This window comes from Danio aesculapii, unplaced genomic scaffold (assembly GCF_903798145.1).
Source record: "Danio aesculapii unplaced genomic scaffold, fDanAes4.1, whole genome shotgun sequence".
In the NCBI taxonomy this organism is placed as follows: Eukaryota; Metazoa; Chordata; class Actinopteri; order Cypriniformes; family Danionidae; genus Danio; species Danio aesculapii.
In genome coordinates this window covers 20,865-47,500 of record NW_026613694.1, presented here as the reverse complement: position 1 = coordinate 47,500, position 26,636 = coordinate 20,865, and the positions used below count along the sequence as shown (strand labels likewise).

Here is a 26,636-nt window from a genome sequence, read left to right as displayed (position 1 = left end):
CTGTCATTAAAGGTTTAGTTCCCCCAAAAGTGAAAGTTCTGTTATTAAAGGGTTAGTTCCTCCAAAAATGAAAGTTCTGTTATTAAAGGGTTAGTTCCCCCAAAATAAAAGTTCTGTTATTAAAGGGTTAGTTCCCCCAAAAGTGAAAGTTCTGTTATTAAAGGGTTAGTTCCCCCAAAAGTGAAAGTTCTGTTATTAAAGGGTTAGTTCCCCCTATGTAAAAGTTCTGTTATTAAAGGGTTAGTTCCCCCAAAAGTGAAAGTTCTGTTATTAAAGGGTTAGTTCCCCCAAAAGTGAAAGTTCTGTTATTAAAGGGTTAGTTCCCCCAATGTAAAAGTTCTGTTATTAAAGGGTTAGTTCCCCCAAAAGTGAAAGTTCTGTTATTAAAGGGTTAGTTCCCCCAAAAGTGAAAGTTCTGTTATTAAAGGGTTAGTTCCCCCAAAAGTGAAAGTTCTGTTATTAAAGGGTTAGTTCCCCCAAAATAAAAGTTCTGTTATTAAAGGGTTAGTTCCCCCAAAAGTGAAAGTTCTGTTATTAAAGGGTTAGTTCCCCCAAAAGTGAAAGTTCTGTTATTAAAGGGTTAGTTCCCCCAAAATAAAAGTTCTGTTATTAAAGGGTTAGTTCCCCCAAAAAGGAAAGTTCTGTTATTAAAGGGTTAGTTCACCCAAAAGTGAAAGTTCAGTTATTAAAGGGTTAGTTCCCCCAAAAGTGAAAGTTCTGTTATTAAAGGGTTAGTTCACCCAAAAGTGAAAGTTCTGTTATTAAAGGGTTAGTTCCCCCAATGTAAAAGTTCTGTTATTAAAGGGTTAGTTCCCCCAAAAGTGAAAGTTCTGTTATTAAAGGTTAGTTCCCCCAAAAGTGAAAGTTCTGTTATTAAAGGGTTAGTTCTCCCAAAAGTGAAAGTTCTGTTATTAAAGGGTTAGTTCTCCCAAAAGTGAAAGTTCTGTTATTAAAGGGTTAGTTCACCCAAAAGTGAAAGTTCTGTTAATAAAGGGTTAGTTCCCCCAAAGTAAAAGTTCTGTTATTAAAGGGTTAGTTCTCCCAAAAGTAAAAGTTCTGTTATTAAAGGGTTAGTTCCCCCAAAAGTGAAAGTTCTGTTAATAAAGGGTTAGTTCCCCCAAAGTAAAAGTTCTGTTATTAAAGGGTTAGTTCTCCCAAAAGTAAAAGTTCTGTTATTAAAGGGTTAGTTCTCCCAAAAGTGAAAGTTCTGTCATTAAAGGGTTAGTTCACCCAAAAGTGAAAGTTCTGTTATTAAAGGGTTAGTTCACCCAAAAGTGAAAGTTCTGTCATTAAAGGGTTAGTTCACCCAAAAGTGAAAGTTCTGTTATTAAAGGGTTAGTTCGCCCAAATGTGAAAGTTCTGTTATTAAAGGGTTAGTTCCCCCAAAAATGAAAGTTCTGTTATTAAAGGGTTAGTTCACCCAAAAGTGAAAGTTCTGTTATTAAAGGGTTAGTTCCCCCAAAAATGAAAGTTCTGTTATTAAAGGGTTAGTTCTCCCAAAAGTGAAAGTTCTGTCATTAAAGGGTTAGTTCACCCAAAAGTGAAAGTTCTGTTATTAAAGGGTTAGTTCTCCCAAAAGTGAAAGTTCTGTTATTAAAGGGTTAGTTCCTCCAAAAGTGAAAGTTCTGTTATTAAAGGGTTAGTTCCCCCAAAATAAAAGTTCTGTTATTAAAGGGTTAGTTCCCCCAAAAGTGAAAGTTCTGTTATTAAAGGGTTAGTTCCCCCAAAAGTGAAAGTTCTGTTATTAAAGGGTTAGTTCTCCCAAAAGTGAAAGTTCTGTTATTAAAGGGTTAGTTCTCCCAAAAGTGAAAGTTCTGTTATTAAAGGGTTAGTTCTCCCAAAAGTGAAAGTTCTGTTATTAAAAGGTTAGTTCCCCCAAAAGTGAAAGTTCTGTTAATAAAGGGTTAGTTCACCCAAAAGTAAAAGTTCTGTTATTAAAGGGTTAGTTCTCCCAAAAGTAAAAGTTCTGTTATTAAAGGGTTAGTTCTCCCAAAAGTGAAATTTCTGTCATTAAAGGGTTAGTTCACCCAAAAGTGAAAGTTCTGTTATTAAAGGGTTAGTTCACCCAAAAGTGAAAGTTCAGTCATTAAAGGGTTAGTTCACCCAAAAGTGAAAGTTCTGTTATTAAAGGGTTAGTTCGCCCAAATGTGAAAGTTCTGTTATTAAAGGGTTAGTTCCCCCAAAAATGAAAGTTCTGTTATTAAAGGGTTAGTTCACCCAAAAGTGAAAGTTCTGTCATTAAAGGGTTAGTTCTCCCAAAAGTGAAAGTTCTGTTATTAAAGGGTTAGTTCTCCCAAAAGTGAAAGTTCTGTCATTAAAGGGTTAGTTCACCCAAAGTGAAAGTTCTGTTATTAAAGGGTTAGTTCTCCCAAAAGTGAAAGTTCTCTCATTAAAGGGTTAGTTCTCCCAAAAGTGAAAGTTCTGTTATTAAAGGGTTAGTTCGCCCAAATGTGAAAGTTCTGTTATTAAAGGGTTAGTTCTCCCAAAAGTGAAAGTTCTGTCATTAAAGGGTTAGTTCCCCCAAAAATGAAAGTTCTGTTATTAAGGGTTAGTTCCCCCAAAAGTGAAAGTTCTGTCATTAAAGGGTTAGTTCACCCAAATGTGAAAGTTCTGTTATTAAAAGGTTAGTTCCCCCAAAAATGAAAGTTCTGTTATTAAAGGTTTAGTTCCCCCAAAAGTGAAAGTTCTGTTATTAAAGGGTTAGTTCACTCAAAAATGAAAGTTCTGTCATTAAAGGGTTAGTTCACCCAAAAGTGAAAGTTCTGTTATTAAAGGGTTAGTTCCTCCAAAAGTGAAAGTTCTGTTATTAAAGGGTTAGTTCACCCAAAAGTGAAAGTTCTGTTATTAAAGGGTTAGTTCACCCCAAATATGAAAGTTCTGTCATTAAAGGGTTAGTTCCCCCAAAAATGAAAGTTCTGTTATTAAGGGTTAGTTCCCCCAAAAGTGAAAGTTCTGTTATTAAAGGGTTTAGTTCCCCCAAAAGTGAAAGTTCTGTTATTAAAGGGTTAGTTCCCCCAAAAGTGAAAGTTCTGTCATTAAAGGGTTAGTTCACCCAAAAATGAAAGTTCTGTTATTAAGGGTTAGTTCCCCCAAAAGTGAAAGTTCTGTTATTAAAGGGTTTAGTTCCCCCAAAAGTGAAAGTTCTGTTATTAAAGGGTTAGTTCACCCAAAGTGAAAGTTCTGTTATTAAAGGGTTAGTTCCCCCAAAAGTGAAAGTTCTGTTATTAAAGGGTTAGTTCACCCAAAGTGAAAGTTCTGTTATTAAAGGGTTAGTTCCCCCAAAAATGAAAGTTCTGTTATTAAAGGGTTAGTTCCCCAAAAGTGAAAGTTCTGTTATTAAAGGGTTAGTTCACCCAAAGTGAAAGTTCTGTTATTAAAGGGTTAGTTCACCCAAAAGTGAAAGTTCTGTTATTAAAGGGTTAGTTCACCCAAATATGAAAGTTCTGTCATTAAAGGGTTAGTTCCCCCAAAAATGAAAGTTCTGTTATTAAAGGTTAGTTCCCCCAAAGTGAAAGTTCTGTTATTAAGGGGTTTAGTTCCCCCAAAAGTGAAAGTTCTGTTATTAAAGGGTTAGTTCCCCCAAAAGTGAAAGTTCTGTTATTAAAGGGTTAGTTCCCCCAAAAGTGAAAGTTCTGTCATTAAAGGGTTAGTTCACCCAAAAATGAAAGTTCTGTTATTAAGGGTTAGTTCCCCCAAAAGTGAAAGTTCTGTTATTAAAGGGTTTAGTTCCCCCAAAAGTGAAAGTTCTGTTATTAAAGGGTTAGTTCACCCAAAGTGAAAGTTCTGTTATTAAAGGGTTAGTTCCCCCAAAAGTGAAAGTTCTGTTATTAAAGGGTTAGTTCACCCAAAAGTGAAAGTTCTGTTATTAAAGGGTTAGTTCCCCCAAAAGTGAAAGTTCTGTTATTAAAGGGTTAGTTCCCCCAAAAGTGAAAGTTCTGTTATTAAAGGGTTAGTTCACCCAAAGTGAAAGTTCTGTTATTAAAGGGTTAGTTCACCCAAAAATGAAAGTTCTGTTATAAAGGGTTAGTTCCCCCAAAAGTGAAAGTTCTGTTATTAAAGGGTTAGTTCCCCCAAAAATGCACTGCAACACACTGTTTTGATTTTCCTGGTAGAAATGTTATCAATCCTCCACATATGAGCTGTATGTTATTAACCTAAAAGTTATATTTTGTAATATTTTAGGAGACACAGTGATCCAGAACGCCGCTAACAGTGGTGTCGGACAGGCTGTTATTCAGATTGCTGCTGCTAAAGGCGTTCACACCATCAATGTCATCAGAGACAGGTAAAATCACCTTAAATCGATGTCTGTGAGGTTGTAATAACTCTCCTAAAACCCTTTTCCCGATCTTTCTGAATGAAATGCCTACCTTACTACATTCAATCAGCTCACACTAGAAAAAACAAGCCACGCCCACTGTTTTCTCATTTAATATTCTGTTTCTGTAGGAACTGCATCACAATATGAAAAAAAAAATGGTCAGAGCTTCCGGTTCATGCGAACTTTAAATCATAAGAAAGCGTGTATTTGCTTTATAATCGTGTAAAGCAGTGTGTGTGTGTGTGTTTTTTTTGGTTTCAGGCCGGATCTGCAGCAACTCTCACACAGACTGACAGCGATGGGCGCAACACACGTCATTACAGAAGAGAATCTGAGACGGCCAGAGATGAAGGAGCTCTTTAAGGTCAGTCCAGTGCGGATTGATTTATTCATATGTTAACTGTGTGCTTTAAAGGGGACCTATAAAGCCCCTTTAAAGCAAATACAAGATGTAAAATAAGTCTCTGATGTCCCTAGAGAGTGTGTGTGTAGTGAAGTTTCAGCTCAAAATACCACACTAATAACGTTTTATAACTCTCTGAAACGGACCCTTTTAGGCTTTGATGCTAATTGTGTAATTTTGATGACTGTCGCTTTAAATTCAAATGAGAATTTAGAAGAGGGCGGAGCTACAAATGCCTGTCTATCAGCATATTGGCAGATACAGAACTCTAATAGTGCACTGCTGCTTCTCATTCAGTACTGTTTATGCTAATGAGGAAGAGATTGTACGTAGTGGGCGGGGCTTTCCCCCTCTGATGACACGTACAAAGGGAGAATGTCAATCAAAGTGTTTCTGCAGACGGTTTATATCAAGTGCGATGTGGGCGGGGCTTTCCCCCTCTGATGACACGTACAAAGGGAGAATGTCAATCAAAGTGTTTCTGCAGATGGTTTCTATCAAGTGCGATTATAAAAAGGAGAATAATTTAACTTTTGCCATTAGAGGCTGCTTATATTCACACACTGCTGACACACAACTGTGATTAAACCCCGAATAAAAGGGATTTTTGCATATTAGCTCCCCTTTAAAAGCCACTCTGTATCTTTGTTTTTAACAGTCCTGTCCTCGACCTAAACTAGCGCTGAATGGAGTTGGAGGAAAAAGTGCCACAGAACTGTTACGCCATTTACAGTAAGTTACTATATTTAGAAATGAACACTAAAACAAACAATTATTTACAATATTATCACAAACCTGTGAGTTTCATTCTTCTGGTAAACACAAAAGAGGATAGTTTGAAAAATGTTGGAAATCGGTAACCATTGACTTCCATAGTATTTGTTTTCCCTTCCATTGGGGTTTCTAGCATTCCTTAAAATATTTTTGTGTTCGACACATGAAAGTAACTCATAAGTGTTTAGAGGGTCAGTGTATCTTTTGGTCATTGAATTTTCATTTTAGAAACAGATATTGAAAAATGAAAAACGAGCCGTTTTTTAGATTTTCGTTTAAAATTAAAAAACGAAAATAGAAATTCAAAGCATTTTTTGATTTTCGTTTTTGAATTTTAAAACAAAAAATAAAAATACGACTCGTTTTTCGTTTTCATGATGAAAAACGGAAAAACTAAATTCAAAAATGATTTGATTTTTCATTTTTTATTTTGAATAACAAAAACTAAAATCACCAGAAAACAAAAACAAATAAAGACTTGTTTTTTATATTCTGAAACCAGATAGGCAGACGCATTTATGATGACGCAAAGCTGTCACGCACAGGCTAGCCTACTATAGGCTATTATTTTTTTCCACTTAATAATGTTATAAAAGGTATTTTCTTGTTATAACTGGAGTTATTAAGACATATTTTCCTCATTAAGACAACATATTTCTCATATAAGGGCCGGTTATGGGTAATATATTTATTTTTAGTTAGCATGTTTTAAATGAAACAACCTTTATTTTGATGTTACATGCAAGCATTAGGTTGCTTTACTGAACACTTTTCTGAAAAGAAAGTTTGAATATTGGTAAAACCATAATACTTCCACTTCCCGAAGTTTGACCATGAATCATTTTAAGAGAGAGAGGCATTAACACAGTTGTTTGTTACGCAGATTTCAATAAATCATAATATTTTAAAATAAAAATTAACAATTAATTTTATCTAAAATAAGCATGCTGCACAAACACCCTGATAACCATCCCATGTCTTTTAAAAAACGGACTATCACTAAGCTTGCAGATGAGTTGTGTGTGGGTCTATGCATGATTTCATATAGCCATGTGCAAATATAGCAGCAGATTTTTAATACATAAATTGAAATTATTAAAAAATTGCCTACTGCTATATATATATATATATATATATATATATATATATATATATATATATATATATATATATATATATATATATATATATATATATATATATAAAACACAGAGAGATGAGCAATGATTCCAAACGAATGTTCAATGTTACTGTCCCTGCTGAAGTGGAAGTGATTTTAACAATAAACTTTATTTTCAGAAAACTGTTCAGCAATGCAAATAATGCATGTCGTCAATTATGTTGTTTTATATATCCGGCTTCAATGAGGAAAATATGTATTAACAACATCCTGTTATCACAAGAAAATCCCTTTTATAACATTATTAAGTGGGGAAAAAAAATAATAGCCTATAGTAGGCTAGCCTGTGTGTGACAGCTTTGCGTCATCGTAAATGTGTCTGCCTATCTGGTTTCGGAATATATAAAAACAAGTCTTTATTTGTTTTTGTTTTCTGGTGATTTTAGTTTTTGTTATTCAAAATAAAAAATGAAAATCAAATCTTTTTTGAATTTTTTTTTCTTCGTTTTTTAATCATAAAAACGAAAAAATGAGCCGTTTTTTCCTTTTTCGTTTTAAAATTTTAAAACGAAAATCAAAAAACGGCTCGTTTTTCATTTTTAAATATCTGTTTCTAAAATGAAAATTCAATGACCAAAAGCTACACTGACCTTAGAGCCATTTGAAGGTGAGCAAATTGTCGTTTTTGGGTGAACGATCCCTTTTAAAGCTTATTTTTCACTTAAGTAGCTGCTATTTAATAGAGTTTCAGTTCCTGAAAATGTCACGAGTCACAGAATTAATAAAGCCTATAAAGCTGGACATTATGAAATAAAGACGTTTGTTGAACATTTAGATTTTTATTTATTATTTTTGTCTTATTTTGCAAGTTTTTTCTGAGTGAACATTTGATCCAGCTGTTATGATCAATATATAGTATGATATACTGAGAATACAGAGGAAATCTTGAGGGGAAAAACACCTCAGTTTTATTCGGTCCCTTACTGAACACAAATATTAGATCCCTTTTACTGTGTTAAAATGGACATAAATTAATAGGAATTCTGATTGCTTGTAAATCAACAAGATCTTTCTAACAGTACAGCAGGCCCTTGATAAACTCAGCCTGTAAATATATGAAGGATGTGTCTGTGTTTTTCAGAACTGGAGGGAGTTTGGTGACCTACGGTGGGATGGCCAAACAACCAGTCACTGTTCCAGTGGTGAGTGAGACCGTTGTCTCTCCCTTTTCTGCACTGTATGAACTGACATCTTACATCTTTGGAATACTCCGTTCTGATTGGCTGGGAAGTGTGTGTTAAAGGGGTGGTCCAGAGTTTATTTTTAAGGCTTGGTTGTGTTTATAAGATGCAAAGCAATGTGTGCTGCATTTATAAAAAATCTGGTTATTTTTACTCATATATCTTACTTTGATTATATACAGCTACTCAGCTAACATGAAAACCACTGTCATATTTCCTATTTCCTCTGAAAGGCCCGCCCTCAAGAGGCTCTGATTGGTCAGCTAACATAATGTGCTGTGATTTGCGGATCGACTCCACGTCACCAAGAAAAGCGTTACACTTCTACAAGCATGCGCTTTTGCACCGTGTAAACACTGTCAGTCAGAGCAGCTGTTAGCCGTATCAGGTTGAGCCTGAATCAGACAGAAAATGAAGAGCTGTGAGTTCATTATCTGAGATGTAGAACGCAGGGAAAGCGTCCGCATAGAGAGACACTGCAGCGCTGCTGAAGATTGAGGCTGTTTACAGCAGTTTGACTGATAAATATGAGCTTGTAGCTAAATTGTTAGCGGTGCCAAACAGCATTTCCCATTGTTTACATCCTTGTTTACATCCTCGCTACATCATACCATTAACGCTAGACACTGTGCAGGTGTTCAGACGCCATTTTAGCTTTCTCTGCTATAACATTACAGCGCCTCTGGCCATGCCCTTTAACCCGGATGTATTTTTTGTAGTCCCCAAAACTTCGTTCACTGTAGGCTTTGCTAAGCTAACTCTGTAAAAGCCAATGTCTGAACTTTGAGCGTCTCACATTCAGAGATGTTGTTCATGTTCACACAGTTACATTACACATCAGCTAAAGTTTGAAATATAATATATTGTAGTAGACCACCCCTTTAAAACTACACAATGCACTGCAGATCCTGTCCATTTGATCACTGTTACATTAGTGTGTGTTAATTAGTTACATTAGTAATGTGTTAGTTTACCCAAAAATAAAAATGATGTTACTCACCCTCACGTTGCTTCAAACCCCTGAGATCTTCATTCATCCTCTGGAGACTTGTTTTGGATTAGTAACAGCCTTCATTTCAGAATGATGCACGATGTGTTTACTTGTGTTATCATTGACTAATATTTACATTAGTTTAACGAAACATGCAACAAAAAAAGAGAAAGAAATCAGTTTTCACATCTCTGTAAATAAATAATTAAATAAATTATATACACTTACTGGCCACTTTATTAGGTACACCTTACTAGTACTGGGTTGGACCCCCTTTTGCCTTCAGAACTGCCTTAATCCTTCATGGCATAGATTCAACAAGGTACTGGAAACATTACTCAGAGATTTTGCTCCATATTGACATGATAGCATCACACAGTTGCTGCAGATTTGTCGGCTGCACATCCATGATGCGAATCTCCCGTTTCACCACATCCCAAAGGTGCTCTATTGGATTGAGATCTGGTGACTGTGGAGGCCATTTGAGTACAGTGAACTCATTGTCATGTTCAAGAAACAAGTCTGAGATGATTCGAAACAATTCTCTGTAAACCCTAGAGATGGTTGTGCGTGACAATCCCAGTAGATCAGCAGTTTCTGAAATACTCAGACCAGCTCATCTGGCACCAACAACCATGCCACCTCCAAAATCACATTTCTTGCCCATTCTGATGCTCGGTTTGAACTGCAGCAGATCGTCTTGCCCATGTCTGCATCCCTAAATCCATTGAGTTGTTGCCATGTCATTGGCTGATTAGAAATTTGCATTAATAGGTATATATATATATATATATATATATATATATATATATATATATATATATATATATATATATATATATATATATAATAAACAACTAGCCATAGATGATCCTTTACTTATCATTGGAGTGATAGATTAATGTAATCATGTAGCTCGTGTTGTACATTGCAGTTATATAAGTATGCTGCTTTCTTTAGAGTGCGCTGATCTTTAAAGACGTGAAAGTAAGAGGTTTTTGGGTGACCCAGTGGAAGCGAGACAACAGACACGGTGAGGAAAAATAAGATGCGAGTCATTTTGTTGTTTGAAAATTGAATGGGATCCATCTGATGACTTTTCTTCCCTTTGTGATAGACGATAACGCCTTACGACATATGCTGGATGAACTCTGTATCCTGATCCGCGCTGGGAAACTGTCGGCTCCAATCTGCACCCAAGTAAAGCTTGAAGACTTCCAGAAAGCTCTAGAAAACGCCATGAAGCCGTATGTGTCCACTAAACAGGTTTTTGTCATGTGAATACAACCCCAAACACACGTATAATAAACAGGACAGCAAAGTCCAGTGAGCTTTATCAGGTTGACAACAGGCTTTTGGCAATGCCTTTGATTTTGCTGGTATTTATTATATGCTAAGAGTTTATGAGCATCATAATGATTATCAGCATATCAGTCTATATTGAGCACTCACTGATAATCAGACATGCTCAGAGCTTGTGTTGTTGCCGTTTTGCTTTGTCACATGAACTCAAACATGTAATCTTTATATCAGGGGTTTGTGTTAAAGATACACACTACAGTGTAATCTATAAAACACCTAGCATTGACTGAGCGATTAAAGAAAGGCTAAATGTCTTTCATTATATTAATTAGAGCACAGTAATGAACACATTGTCATTGTTAACGAATATAAAGCATGTGCTAAAATTAGCCGATCTTTTTGTCTTCTATTGGCGTTTGCATTTGACTGATGAAAGCAGAAAAATATTAATGACACAATTATAATGGCCTCATGACACTCATGTTTATGACAGATTTATGACAAGTCTTGATCATGTCAAGTTGCCATAACGACATCTCAAACAATGCCATCTTTGCATTTAAAATGGCACTAAATAACTGAGCTAATGGCAGTTGTTATAAACATGCATACAATCTCATTCATATTAATGACGCGTTACGTCATGATTATAAAGGTGTCATGACAGTCTTGTGAACACCCACTCAAGAATGATCTATCTTTCTGTGGTTGATTGGCTTTTGCGTTTGATCGATGAAAACACACAACTATAATGGCCTCATGACAGTCATGTTTATGACAGATTTATGACATGATAATGTCAAGTTGTCAAAGACATGTTATAATGTGTTTATGTCAAGTTGTCATAAAGACATCTCAATCAATGTCATCTCTGCATTTAAAATGGCATAACTGAGCTAATGACAATTAATGACAGTTGTCATAAACATGCATAAAATCTCATTCATATTCATGACGTGTTATGTCATGATTATAAAAATGTTGTGACAGTCTTATGAACACCACCTTCAAGATTAAACTATTTCTTTGTCCTGTATTGCCTTTCGCATTTGACCAATGAAAGCAGACACAACTAAAATGGCCTCATGACAGTCATGTTTATGACAGTTTTATGACAAGTGTTGATAATAGTCAAGACAAGTTGTCAAAGACAGGTTATAATGTGTTTATGTCAGGTTGTCATAAACACATCTGAACCAATGTCATCTTTGCACTTGAAGTGACATAACTGAGCTAATGGCAGTTAATAGCTGTTGTCATAAACATGCATAAAATCTCATTTATATTCATCACGTTTTATTATGATTATAAAGGTGTCATTACAGTCTTATGAACACCCCCTTCAAGAATGATCTATCTGATCATGATATCTGATATGATCTATCTATCTAATGCTATGGCTTTAGCATTTGACCAATGAAAGCAGACACAATTATAATGGCCTCATGACAGTCATGTTTATGACAGATTTATGACAAGTCTTGATAATAGTCAAGTTGTCAAAGACAGGTTATAATGTGTTTATGTCAAGTTGTAATCAACACATCTCAATCAATGTCATCTCTGCATTTAAAATGACATAACTGAGCTAATGACAGTTAATAACAGTTGTCATAAACATGCATAAAATCTCATTCATATGCATGATGTGTTACGTCATGACTATAAAGGTGCCATGACAGTCTTATGAATACCCCCTTCAAGAATGATCTATCTTTCTGTCTTTTATTGGCTTTAGCATTTGACCAATGAAAGCAGACACAACTATAATGGCCTTATAACAGTCATGTTTATGACAGATTTATGACAAGTCTTAATAATAGCCAAGTTGTCAAAGACAGGTTATAATGTGTTTATGTCAAGTTGTCATCAACACATCTCAATCAATGTCATCTCTGCATTTAAAGTGACATAACTGAGCTAATGGCAGTTAATAACAGTTGTCAAACATCCATAAAATCTCATTCATATGCATCATGTTTTATTATGATTATAAAGGTGCCATGACAGTCTTATGAACACCACCTTCAAGAATGATCTATCTTTCTGTCTTTTATTGGCTTTAGCATTTGACCAATGAAAGCAGACACAACTACAATGGCCTCATGACAGTCATGTTTATGACAGATTTATGACAAGTCTTGATAATAGTCAAGTTGTCAAAGACAGGTTAAGATGTGTTTATGTCAGGTTGTCATAAACACATCTAAACCAATGTCATCTTTGCACTTAAAGTGACATAACTGAGCTAATGACATTTAATAACAGTTGTCATAAACATGCCTAAAATCTCATTCATATGCATCATGTTTTATTATGATTATAAAGGTGTCATGACAATGTTATGAACGCCCCCTTCAAGAATGATCTATCTTTCTGTGTTTTATTGGCTTTAGCATTTGACCAATGAAAGCAGACTCAGCTATAATGGCCTCATGACAGTCATGTTTATGACAGATTTATGACAAGTCTTGATAATAGTCAAGTTGTCAAAGACAGGTTATGATGTGTTTATGTCAAGTTGTCCTCTTTGCATTTGAATAACAACTATGTGAATATGCATAATTTCATTCATATTCATGACCTGTCATTATAAGATTATAAAGGTGTTATAACAGTCTTATGAGCACCCCCATTCAAGAAAAAAAGTGTTACCCAATACTCTTTAAAATCTAATCCTGTTTATATGAAATGCATAATAATATATAAACTGATGGACTTGTTGCCATGACAACAACTCCAGGATGAGCTTCAAAGAAACAAACAATTCTGGATTGTGTCAAATTATAATTCCCCAATAAAGAATGAACCCCAGGTGCCAAAACAGGCCAAAATTGATTAAATATATGAATATTAAATGCTAAGTTTGTCAACTTCTGTTTAAACAAACAAACTATTCAGTAGGATCAATTGAGACTCCACAGACTGAGCATTAGAGAAAGAAACAAAATGAACAGCACCGGAGCATTGGATGATCCTCCCTCCTTCAACACACACTTCTCATAGGCGTCAAAGTCCACTTCCCTCAGCGCACACACATGATCCACACGGCAGTCTGCGTGACACTCCGACAGGTCGTAGCTGACCGAGTTCAGCTCAAAGTACTTCTGCAGGGAACACTTTTCACTGGATATCCGCTCCATCACACGGTGCATGGAGGCTGGAGAGGCGTCCGGCACCCGAAAGGCCTCCGTCAGGCGGTACTCCTTCTCCCAGCGAGCACGTGCAATGTTTGCGTATGTCAGGTTCAGGTAGTAGGTGATGATGTCCTGTGGGATTTGTTTTGAATCTTGTCAGTTTTGCAATATACAGATGGAGTCAGAATTATTAGCCCCCTTTTGTTAAAATTGAATTCTTGCGTAATTTTCCCCGACTTCTGTTTAACTGAGACTCTTTCAGCACATTTTTGAACATAAGAGTTTTATTTTATAAATTAATTCATTTGATTAAATTAATTGAATTATTATTATTATATAATTATTATATTGTATTATAATTATTAATTAATTATAAATTAATTTGTTTTATTATTATATATAATTATATTATATTATAATTATTAATTAATTATAAATTAATTAATTTTATTATTATTATATATAATTATTATATTGTATTATAATTATTAATTCATTATGAATTTATTTTATTATTATTATATGTAATTATTATATGTAATTATTATATTGTATTATAATTATTAATTAATTATAAACTAATTTATTTTATTATTATTATATATAATTATTATATTATAATTATTAATTAATTATAAATTTATTTATTTTATTATTATTATTATTATATTATATTATAATTATTAATTAATTATAAATTAATTTATTTTATTATTATTATATATAATTATTATATTATATCATAATTATTAATTAATTATAAATTCATTTATTTTATTATTATTATATATAATCATTATATTATATTATAATTATTAATTATAAATACATTTATTTTATTATTATTATTATATATAATCATTATATTATATTATAATTATTAATTAATTATAAATTCATTTATTTTATTATTATTATATATAATTATTATATTATATCATAATTATTAATTAATTATAAATTCATTTATTTTATTATTATTATATATAATTATTATATTATAATTATTAATTATAAATTCATTTATTTTATTATTATTATTATATATAATTATTATATTATAATTATTAATTAATTATAAATTAATTTATTTTATGCACTATAGCGCATTAAGTTTACTCAATTCCCCTATAGCACATGTGTTTGGACTGTGGGGGAAACCGGAGCACCCAGAGGAAATCCATGCCAACACGGGGAGAACACGCTACCCACTGCACCACCCGTCGCCCTGCAGAACTCAACCTTATTTAAACACACTAAAGCTATAGGTCCATTTTCAAAGCTCTTTCATCATATAAACAACATACACAAGTGAGCAGAGTTGTACATTGTAATGTTATTTCTGTGTCATTCATACTGTACTCTAGGGCAGTGGTTCCCAATGTGGGGGTGTATTTGCACACACGAAAAGAAATTTAATCAAGAATCATTTTGTAATTGTATGCCGAATACCAGAATCAGATTGAGTTGTGCAGTCCCTAAAGATTCGCAATTCTCAAATAGGGATTTCTTCTGGTAGAGGCATCCTACCTTGACCAGCAGTGTTTTGGTGTCATACTCGAAGACGCGGATTCCAGGATTGTTTCCTCCATCGATCACACCAGGTAATGTTGTTATCCACGGCGTAACCCCAGGAGTCAGGTACATCGCACTTATTGGAGATCCTGCGCAACAGCAGATTACATTTTTACAAACAAACAGTATTGTGATTTTCACAATATCCAGGTTTCGAAGCAGAGAATTATTCACATGTTAATGTTGCAAAATCAAGGTTACTTTGCAAATGTGTTAAGTTACAGATTACAAATGACCCTATTTAAAATGTAACCAGTAGAGTAACTATTTCAGTTACTTTATTCATGTAACTGATTGCTTTTTGGTTACTTCAGAATTTCTTTTAATTCTTCCCAAACATATAGAAATGAAAAAATACTGTAGTGTTTACGAATCAAACTAAAGTAATGTACTTAAATTAATCTGTTGTGCTAATTATGGTAATATAAACTAATCACCCAATACAATATTACGTTTTCTAACACACACACACACACACACACACACACACACACACACACACACACACACAAATATGTTACATGTATATATGCAATGTAATGTGTAATGTGTATTTATATAGCGCATTTGTTGTGTATGGCCATACACCCAAAGCGCTTCACGATCATGAGGGGGTCTCTCCACACCACCACCAGTGTGCAGCATCCACTTGGATGATGCGACGGCAGCCACAGGACAACAGCGCCAGTGCTTCACCACACACCAGCTACAGGTGGAGTGAAGAGACAGTGATGGAGCCAATTTGGTGGATGAGGATGATTGGGAGGCCATGATTGTAAGGGCCGATTGAGGAACTTTGGCCAGGACACCAGGGTTACACCCCTGCTCTTTACGAGAAGTGCCATGGGATTTTTAATGACCACAGAGAGTCAGGACCTTGGTTTAACGTCTTAGCCGAAAGATGGCGCCCATTGACAGTATAGTGTCCCTCTCACTTTTACTGGGGCATTAGGACTCACACAGACCACAGGTTGAGCGCCCCCTGCTGGCCTCACTAACACCACTTCCAACAGCAACCTAGTTTTCCCATGTGGTCTCCCATCCAGACACTGACCAGGCACAGCCCTGCTTAGCGTCTTGGGCAGCAGGATAATATGGCGCTATATATATATATATATATATATATATATATACATATATATATATATATATATACACACACACACACACACACACACACAGCAGTGTGAAGTTAAGTGTAATAAAATGAAACAACACAGGAAACCAAGTATTAAACACATGATAAAAGGGAGGTGTAGAAAGGCAGTGAAAGCCCAGAAAGACAGAGACTGAAATCTCTCAGTAGTCCTTCCGCAAGCCTCTGCCCTTCCTCAGTGTAAATGAATATCAGCTGCTTCAGTCCAACATCTACATTAGCAAAAGGATGAAGATGAAACGTTTCAGCAAGACAATGATCCAAAACACAGGCGAGGAGACTCTCAGATGCTGTCAGAGAAAGAAAATCAAGCTGTAGAATGGCCCAGCCAATCACCTGATCCAAATCCAATAGAAAATACAGACTAAAGCTCAGATCTGATAGACGCGACCCACAGAACCATCAAGATTTAGACACACTGTTGAAGTGTGTGAGAAAATTCCACCTGAGCAAGTCATGTGACTTCATTCTCAATATGAGAGGCGTCTTTAAGCTGCCGTCATAAACAAAGCCTTTTATATAAAGTATTAAACACATTTTCTGTAGTTCAGCACTTTCTTCTTCTGTCATTTTATTGTTATTAAACATAACAAATTGTTCAGATTTCCATGTCAACAGCTGTGTCGTTTATATATGTATAATATGTTTATTACATGTTTATATGTCAATATAAGCAATAAGTAATGTGTAACAACAATAGAGTGACCCATGGACAAAGTGCTGAACTACTGAAATGATTATGGATGATTGGCTGGGCCATTCTAGCAGCTTTATTTTCTTCTTTCCATACAAGATCACATCTCCCTTTCTACACTTTTTGTCCCGTTTCGTTTCATTATATTAAGCATAATTAAAGCGCCAAACTTAAATGTATTTATTTATTTGCATCTATGAATTTCTTTGGTTGTGATTGACATCTGCTGACGATTTCAAGTCAACAGCACCTTTAGAAATGTGCTTTCTGAGAAACATATTGGCATGTTCAATACTTTATTTACCCGCTGTACATATGCTAAAACACAACACACCAGAGTTTACTACAGTAAATACAAAAGCATGCTACATTAATTACAATTCATCACTTCACTGTAGTTAACATTGCATTATTCGGTCACACTTGATGGTCCGGGTCTTACATTTACATTGCATCTACTGTACATACTAATTCTCATTAGATTATAAGTAGACATGTACTTGCAAAGTTTATAGTCAGTTAAATGTGTGTTTAGGGGCAGTATCAGCAGATATTAAGCAGACAGTCGAATAATACTCAAATGCACCATCAAAATAAAGCGTTCCCCATTATTCTGTTGCATGCATTTAAAAAAAGAGTTGTAAATTCTATAATATATATATATAGTGAAATACCTTTGGAGTTGTAAAACATGCGGAAGCTGTCGGTGTGGTGATGCCCGAAGAACTGGCCCATGATCACAGCACTGTGCTTCTGGATGAGCTCAATGTAGCGCTTATTAAACTCTTTTCTGAACCAGCCTTTATCCCGCTTCTTCTCAAACAGCCCTGGAGGAACGTGACCAATGATGTAGACCTGTGTGGGACAGAAGGAAAGGGCTTCGTGACCAATAACAGGTAAACCACTAGACCCGAATAATATACTGTATATGAATATCCATATTAGTGCTGTCAAAAGATTCATCCTGATTAATAGAATTAAAATAAAACCACTTATTTACAAATGATGTATATACTGTATATGTACTGTGCATATTTACTATATATTTACAGCTGAATCAGAATTATTAGCCAATTTCCCTTTAACTGAAGTTAAAGTTTTCAACACATTTCTAAACATGATAGTTTAATAACTCATCTCTAATTACTGATTTATTTTCTCTTTGTCATGATGACAGTAAATAATATTAGACTAGATATTCTTCAAGACACTTCTATACAGCTTAAAGTGACATTTAAAAGCTTAACTGGGTTAATTAAACAAGTTATTGTTACTGTATAACGATAGTTTGTTCTGTAGACCAGTGTTTCCCAACCCTGTTCCTGAAGGCACACCGACAGTACACATTTTCAACCTCTTCCTAATCAAACACACCTGAATCAACTCAGCAGAACATTAGAAAAGACCCCAAAACCTGACACGAATGGGTCAGATAAGGGAGACATACAAAATATGTACTGTTGGTGTGCCTCCAGGAACAAGATTGGGAAACACTGCTGTAGACAATCAAAAACAAAATTGCTTAAGGGGGTTAATAATATTGACCTTAAAATGGTTTTAAAAAAATTCACAAATGCTTTTATTCTAGCCAAAATAAAACAAACAAGACTTTTTCCAGAAGAAAAAATATTATAGGAAATACTGTGGAAATTTCCTGAATCTGTTCAACATCATTCGGGAAATATTTGCATGTAATTACCTTCTCGTTATTTTTGGCTGCGTCCTGAAGCACTTTATCAGCCCAGCTGAACTGATCTGCAGGATCTTTGACGTTTTCTGTCAGTTTGTTCTGATCATAATAGAGGTTTGTGTTGAGGACAATGACTCTCAAACCAGTCTGATTCAGCAGCTTTTCAGTGTAATATCCACCTGAGAAAGAGCAGAAATTATAATGTTCAATTCAATTCAATTCACCTTTATTTGTATAGCGCTTATACAATGTAGATTGTGTCAAAGCAGCTTCACAGAAAAGGTCACAGTAAATAGGAACAGTGTAGTTCAGTTTGTAGTGTTTAAGTTCAGTTCAGTTGAGCTCAGTTCAGTGTGGTTTAATAATCACTACTGAGAGTCCAAATATGAAGAGCAAATCCAACGATGCGCAGCTCTACAGATCCTGAACCATGCAAGCCAGTGGCGACAGCGGAGAGGGAAAAACTTCACTAAATGGCAGAAGTGCAGAAAAAAAACCTTGAGAGAAACCAGGCTCAGTTGGGCACGACCATTTTAATTTCTCCGCTGGCCAAACGTCTTGTGCAGAGCTGCAGTCTCAGTGGCGGAGGCTGGAAGCTGGCCTCAGCGAAGACTCGTCTGTCTCTGGAGCGTCACAGGAATCAGTCTCATGTTCTGCACTCCTCCATGACCATCACAGTAGCTGCTCAGGATACGGCCTGGTCCAGGATATGGAAACCTTGGGATCATCTCGTCGTTGGTCTTGTTATAATGTTATATGATGTTTATGATGTTATTATTTTTGTCTCCCTTTAGAATTCAATCTAGTTACACTTTAAATGTCACATTAGGCTGAATACTAGTGTCCTTATAAATAACTAAATCATTACATACTCTGTCATCAAGACAAAGACCAAAGAAATGAATTAAAACTATTAAATGTAATAAAAATCCTCTCTCTATTAAACAGTATAAAGGATACAAATAATTTAGCCTTCATCTGTATATTCCAAGTCAAAAGTTTGGAATAATTAAGATTGTTTAATGTATTTGAAAGAAGCCTCTTATGTTGATTAAATAAATACAGTAACACTGCTAACTATTACTATTATTTTTTATTTAAATAACCGTCTTCACATTATTAGCATATTGTAAAATCTCATTTATTCCTGTGATTTAAAGCTCAACTTTCATCTTTAAGTCGTCAGGGTCACGTGATCCTTCAGGAATTATTCTAATATGATCTTATGAGCGTGAAATATAATCAGTTGTAAAATTGACTTCTTTCATAAACATAAGAATCGAATTATTACAGGCTTCTGCCAGTAGTGTATATACAGTAATCAACATTCAAAGTGGATCAAAAATGGACAAGAATGGCTAATGTTCAAAAGTTTCAGAACAACTTTGATGAAAGGTGATGATCCACTTCAAACGTTGACTACCGTATTTGATCATGAACTCAAATTGTGTTGTTTTTGCTATTGTTAAAGGCACAGCATGTAATTTCCACCACTAGTGGGCGTGTATTCACAACAAACAAAACACTGGCTCCCAGTTACATTCAGAATAGATTTTAAAGTATTATTACTGCTCTATAAATCACTAAATGGCCTAGGACCTCAATACATTACAGATATGCTCACTGAATACAAACCCAACAGATCACTCAGATCTTTAGGATCAAATAGACTAGAAATTCCAAGAGTTCAGTCAAAGCAGGGTGAATCGGCCTTCAGCTACTAACAGCGCCCCCTGCTGCTGGAATCAGCTTCCAGAAATGATCCGATGTGCTCCAACATAGGCACATTCATATCAAGACTGAACACACATCTGTTTAGCTGTGCCTTTACTGAAAGAGCACTGTGCTACGTACGACAGATCGCACTATTGTGTCATTCTTTTCTTTTTTATTCTTTTATAACCTCTCTTAACACATTTTAATCTGTTTTTTGTGTTTTTAATCACTGTCATTATTTGTTTTTATTTTCTTATACGCATCTCTTTTATTCCTGTTCATGTAAAGCACTTTAAATAGCCACGGTGTATGAAATGTGCAACCCAGGCTCATTCTGAAAACGTAGTCCCGAGGACGTTTCTGGAGACCGTGAAATACGTCCCGGGAGGTACGTATTTTGCAGTTTTTGGTTTTCGCGAATCCACTAGAGGCCGCTATGTGCACCTTTTTGGCTTCTCAGACGTCTTCCACGAGTGCCGTTCGCGCCCGCGCTGTTCTCGCATTAACCAGAGGCCACCAGAGGCCGCTGTCGAACGAACGTCTGTCCGACTGGCTGAATGATTGACTGGACCCACCCTCCTCCTTCCCTGAACCCAACCGATTTTACCGATCGACCCGCCCGCCCTAAACCCAACCAACGATTTACAAAAGCCATCCGGAAAAAGAAAAGCCCTCGTCCGATTATTTTTTTTTTTTTACCACGTTTTCGGATTTTACCACATTCTCACCCTGTTATGAACCTCTTCGCTTTATTTCTTGGATTCCGTTTTTGTCTTACCTGATTTCTGGAACCGCTTGAACTCGGTCGTCGTCGTCAGCTCCTCTCTGCATCTCAAGTCCGCCGATGTACAGGACGAGCTAACCAGACAAACTGGTTGTGGCGGGAAAGCCCTCCACACGAAGGTAAGCGGTCAGCCGGCGAGCGCTAAAAGGAACGCCGTCATACCGCCCCGCAGCATTCGCTTAAAAAACGAAATGCAGCCATACGTACCTCCGGCTACATAATTCGCGGTCTCCAGAAACGTCCTCGGGACTACGTTTTCAAAATGAGCCTGGGTTGGAAATGTGCAATAGAAATAAACTTGCCTTGCCTTACTATGGATGTCAGTGGATACAGGTTTCCAACATTCTTCAAAACATATCATTTTGAGTTTAACAGAAAAAAAAAGTTTTTGGGTGAACTGTTCCTTTAAAACAGCTTATTTCTCTGTATTGGAACCTTCTTCGAGTCAGCAAAATATACAGTATAACACCATTCTAGTGTTTCATTTAGCTTTTGTAGACACTTTTATGAACAAATCTTCCTTTAATAGCGAGCTGCTGTATTTGGTACCTGTTTTGAAGGTTTCCTGTGAGGCAGTGTGGAGCCAGTCACGCCACAGGTTTGCCGTTTGCTCGTAAATGGTGTTTTTTGCTGGAGGCATCTGGTTCTTTGGATGGTAGTCATGATTTCCCATTGCAGAATACACCTTGGTTTCTAAAGAAATACGAGTTTTACACTGTAAAAAAGGCTGGGTTCCACATTCATTCATCTTGTCCCAACACAAACTGATTAAGTTAACTTGATTGTTTTTGCAAATTTCAGTGGATTGAACATAAAACAAACAAACAAAACCCCAAGAATTGTGTTGTTTCAGCTCATTTTAAATAAGTAGTTTGATCAGGCAGCAAAAATCCTTATTTGAGAGAACAGTAAGGGAAACAGACATGCAGCGAGTGGATCTTCTGAAGGACGTACTGGGAAAAGTGCTCTTGATGATGGTGGTGAGGTTGCCGATTATTTGGAGCACAGCCGGCTCTCCCAGCTGATCATCAGGAACATGAGGAGTATCATCTCTGTCAAGATGAAGAGCTCAGTCAGGAGAAAGATATAGCATAATAAATAAAATATATATTATTTAATATTCTAAAACACACACACACACACACATACTGTATATATATATATATATATATATATATATATATATATATATTAGGGCAGCACAGAGGCGCAGTGGGTCGCAATGTTGCCTCACAACAAGAAGGTCGCTGGTTCGAGCCTCGGCTGGATCAGTTGGCATTTCTGTGTGGAGTTCGCATGTTCTCTCCGTGTTGGTGTGGGTTTCCTCCGGGTGCTCCGGTTTCCCCCACAGTCCAAACACTTGTGCTACAGGTGAATTGGGTAAGCTAAATTGTCCATTGTGTATGTGTGAGACTAAGTGTATATGGGTGTATTCCCAGTGATGGGTTGCAACTGGAAGGGTATCCGCTGCATAAAACATATTCTGGATAAGTTGTCGGTTCATTCCGCTGTGGCGACCCCAGATTAAGTCACTGAAGTCAAAATTATTAGCCCCCTCTGGTTTTTTTTTCTTTTTTAAAATATTTCCTAAATGATGTTTATCAGAGCAAGGAAATTTTCACAGTATGTCTGAAAATATTTTTTCTTCTGGAGAAAGTCTGATTTGTTTTATTTCGGCTAGAATAAAAGCAGTTTTAAATTTTTTAAAATCCATTTTAGGGTCAATATTATTAACCAATTTAAGCTATACTATTATTTCAATAGTCTACAGAACAAACCATCATTATACAATAACTTGCCTAATTACCCTAACCTGCCTAGTTAACCTAATTAACCTAGTTAAGCCTTTAAATGTCACTTTAAGCTGTATAGAAGTGTCTTGAAGAATATCTAGTCTAATATTATTTACTGTCATCATGGCAAAGAGAAAATAAATCAGTTATTAGAGATGAGTTATTAAAACTGTTATGATTAGAAATGCATGCTTTCTCTTAAAAAGAAATATTCAGGAGGGCTAATAAATCTGACTTCAACTGCACATAATCAGATGGTTTTTCCACTGCTAACTGACCGCATGATATCTGAGTTTGCAGGGCTCATACCCAGTCCACATGATGAAGTCCGGATCGGGCAGGATCTCTCTCATGGCGGTCAGGGAAGAGTTGATCAGACTCCAGGGTGAGTCGCAGACATAATCTCCATATCGGCCTGCATGTGGAGTCGGTCGGCCTCCGCTGGAAGCACATTTTGACTGAGAGCTGCTGGAGAAATTATAAGAAGGGTCCCAGTGGAGGTCTGAGATGTGCCAGAAATAACCTGCGGAAAATAAACAGAGATTACTGACATGCACACTGAAAAAATGACCGGATTTAGTACATTTTTTAAGATAAGTGGTGGCAGCAATTTATATGGGCTGATTTTAACAATTTGCCTGGGTTTCCTCCGGGTGCTCCAGTTTCCCCCACAGTCCAAACACCAGAGCACCCAGAAGAAACCCACACGAACACGAGGAGAGCATGCAAACTCCGCACAGAAATGCCTACTGACCCAGTCGAAGCTCGAACCAGTGACCTTCTTGCTGTAGGGCGACAGTGCTACCCTCTGCACCACCGTGACGCCTACATTGAGTAATGTTCAACTTAATTTGTTTGTTTAAATTCAGCCCATGGAAATTGTTTGCAACCACTTACCTCAAAAGAATTTAGTAAATCCAAGGAAACATTTTTCTCAGTGCACAATCGATGTGAGGCGATGCAGGCTGTCTTGCATCATGGAAAACTGCTAGTTATGTAATTGAATAGTTTTAGATGCACAATAAGATATTAATGGCTTAATCTTTGTAATTACAATTTAACAAAAAATAAGGACACCCACAAAGATGGTTGATTTAAAGAGATGAAGAGACATTTAAAGAGTTGAAAAGACAAATTCTGTCATCATTCATACTTAGCCTTCACTTGTTCTGAGTTGAACACAAAAGAAGTTATTTTGAAAATGTTGGAAACCTGTTACCACTGACTTTCATAGCATTTGTTTTTTCTTCTATGGAAGCCAATGGTTACAGGTTTTTAACAGCTTTTCTATCTTCTTTTGTGTCCAACATCAGGAAAAGAATACTAAGATAGACAGACAGACGGACGGACGGACGGACGGACGGACGGACGGACGGACGGACGGACGGATGGATGGATGGATGGATGGATGGATAGATGGATGGATGGGCGGGCGGACAGATAGATAGATAGATAGATAGATAGATAGATGGATAGATGGATAGATGGATAGACAGACAGACGGACGGATGGAAGGACGGACAGACAGACAGACAGACACATAGATAGATAGATAGATAGATAGATGGATGGACAGATAGATAGATAGACAGACGGATAGATAGATAGACGGATGGACAGATAGATAGACAGAGACAGACAGACAGACAGACAGATAGACGGATAGACAGACAGATAGATAGACGGATGGACGGACGGACAGATAGATAGATAGACGGATAGACAGACAGATAGATAGACAGACAGACAGACAAATAGATGGATAGATAGATAGATGGATGGACAGATAGATAGACAGACAGATAGACGGATGGACAGATAGATAAACGGATGAACGGACAGATAGACGGATAGACAGACAGATAGACAGATAGATGGATAGACGGATAAACAGACAGATAGATAGACAGACAGACAAATAGATGGACAGATAGATAGACGGATGGACAGATAAATAGATAGATGGATAGATGGATGACAAATAGATGGACAGACAAATAGATGGACAGATAGATAGACGGATGGACAGATAGACGGATGGACAGATAGATAGATAGATGGATAGACGGATGGACAAATAGATAGACAGACGGACAAATAGATGGACAGATAGATAGACGGATGGACAAATAGATGGATAGATAGATAGACGGATGGACAAATAGATGGATAGATAGATAGACGGATGGACAGATAGATGGATAGATAGATAGACGGATGGACAAATAGATGGACAGATAGATAGACGGATGGACAAATAGATGGATAGATAGATAGACGGATGGACAGATAAATAGACGGATGGATGGATGGACAGATAGACAGACAGATGGACAGACAGACGGATAGAAGGATAGACAAACAGACGGACAGATAGATGGATAGACGGACGGACAGATAGATAGATAGACAGATAGACAGACAGATAGATAGACAGACAGACAGACGGACAGACAGACGGATAGATAGATGGACGGATGGATGGATGGATGGACGGACAGACGGATAGAAGGATAGACAAACAGACGGACAGATAGATGGATAGACGGACGGACAGATAGATAGATAGACAGATAGACAGACAGATAGACGGACGGACGGACGGACGGACGGACGGACGGACGGACGGACAGACAGACAGACAGACAGATAGATAGATAGATAGATAGGTTCTTCATGGTTTTCTATTAATTTATTTGATTAAGATAATGTTTAGATGTTGTATTTGTCATTTGTCAGGATTTTGTCCTCAAACAGATTTATTTTTTAACTTGTTTGTTGATGTGATTTTTGACTGCTGTAGCTGTGAAATAACTGAAGTCATTCAGCGTAGTGATATATGAAACTGTAACGAGCTCAAAACCTGCCTGGAACTACTTTAGATGTGCATTTATCTAAAAATAACGGCACGCCTTAGAATGTGCACCGCCCAGTCGGGGTCAAGCACTCAACAGCCACATTGCAGTAATACGTATATTGTTAATAATAAATATAATTACATAATTACATAGCATGAAAAACCTTACAAAATAAATAAAAACAACAATAATAGTACTAATAACAACCACAAATAGTTTATTTTAAAAAATTAATTAAGTAAAAATAGACATTGTAAATCATTTTCATTATTATTATTATTATTATTATTATTTAGTAACATGGTCACACTTTACAATAAGCTTCCAGCAGTTCCAGGATTTCATGTACATTAATAAATGTAGAGCATTAATAATCGTTCAACATTTACTAATGCATTAATAAAATTTAAAAAGCTAATGACAGCAAAGATGAATGAATACTGTTATAAATGCATTGTTCATTCTCTGTTCATGTTAGTAAATAAATACAGGAGCTAATGTTAATTTATTGTAGTGTTACATGTTCATTTTTCCAGAAAAATAAAAACAGCACAATATTTCTTGTCCAAAAATATAACTCTGATATTTACATAAAATATATAATTCAGCAGTTATTGCCTGAATGTTTATACAGTTGTGAAGTTGGCTCTTCAGTAAACCATTAGAACATGCAACGTGGATTTTTCTTGTAAAATGAGTCCAGTAAAGAGATACCTGTCAGCGCGTCACTTCTACCAGAGACGATGAAAACGTTGAGCAGAATAAATTTCCACATGCAAGCCATTGTGAGACTGAGTAAATCTGCTCTAAACTCAGTCCACAGCCGTCAATAAACTGACAGATAAGAGTCGTCACCTGGAGCAAATGATATAGCTCACGATAACCCAGTCTCTTAAAGAGACAGTACACCCTAAAATGAATGTTTACCCATTATTTAGGTTGTTTTAAACCTTTAACAAAGTTAAATGCAAAAGAAGATATTTTGAAAAATGTTTGAAACCTGTAACCATTGACTTCAATAGTATGGAAGTCAATGGTTACCGGTTTCCATATTTTTCTAAATTTCTTCTTTTGCATTCAA

General features: G+C 36.0%; 2 protein-coding genes across 2 annotated transcripts in view; one reads left to right on the top strand and one right to left on the bottom strand.

Annotated features, from left to right (window-relative positions):
- The window catches only part of mecr (mitochondrial trans-2-enoyl-CoA reductase), a 14,513-nt gene extending 3,325 nt beyond the window's left edge, over positions 1-11,188 (top strand). The window contains 6 exon segments of the mRNA XM_056452583.1: positions 4,183-4,285; positions 4,583-4,685; positions 5,383-5,456; positions 7,760-7,820; positions 9,811-9,883; positions 9,968-11,188. Coding sequence (XP_056308558.1) covers positions 4,183-4,285; positions 4,583-4,685; positions 5,383-5,456; positions 7,760-7,820; positions 9,811-9,883; positions 9,968-10,131 — 578 coding nt within the window. The 3' untranslated portion in view covers positions 10,132-11,188.
- Positions 11,189-11,584: 396 nt separating this feature from the next.
- On the bottom strand, positions 11,585-26,401 carry smpdl3b (sphingomyelin phosphodiesterase acid like 3B). The gene is made up of 8 exons (XM_056452584.1): positions 26,270-26,401; positions 23,007-23,220; positions 21,859-21,956; positions 21,454-21,597; positions 18,414-18,583; positions 17,389-17,569; positions 14,820-14,953; positions 11,585-13,421 (listed from the first exon to the last, which is right to left on the bottom strand). The coding sequence occupies exons 1-8, from the start codon at positions 26,337-26,339 to the stop codon at positions 13,059-13,061; spliced, it is 1,374 nt and encodes a 457-aa protein (XP_056308559.1). The 5' UTR covers positions 26,340-26,401; the 3' UTR covers positions 11,585-13,058.
- Between the last annotated feature and the right edge of the window lie 235 nt (positions 26,402-26,636).

Excerpts from the sequence above, each read along its gene's own strand:
- smpdl3b (XM_056452584.1), bottom strand. The coding sequence starts at position 26,339 with ATGGCTTGCATGTGGAAATTTATTCTGCTCAACGTTTTCATCGTCTCT. Across the intron at positions 18,584-21,453 it reads ACAGGAAACCTTCAAAACAG|GTGGATATTACACTGAAAAG; the intron begins GTACCAAATACA and ends GCTCTTTCTCAG. Across the intron at positions 13,422-14,819 it reads CCAAAACACTGCTGGTCAAG|GACATCATCACCTACTACCT; the intron begins GTAGGATGCCTC and ends CAAATCCCACAG.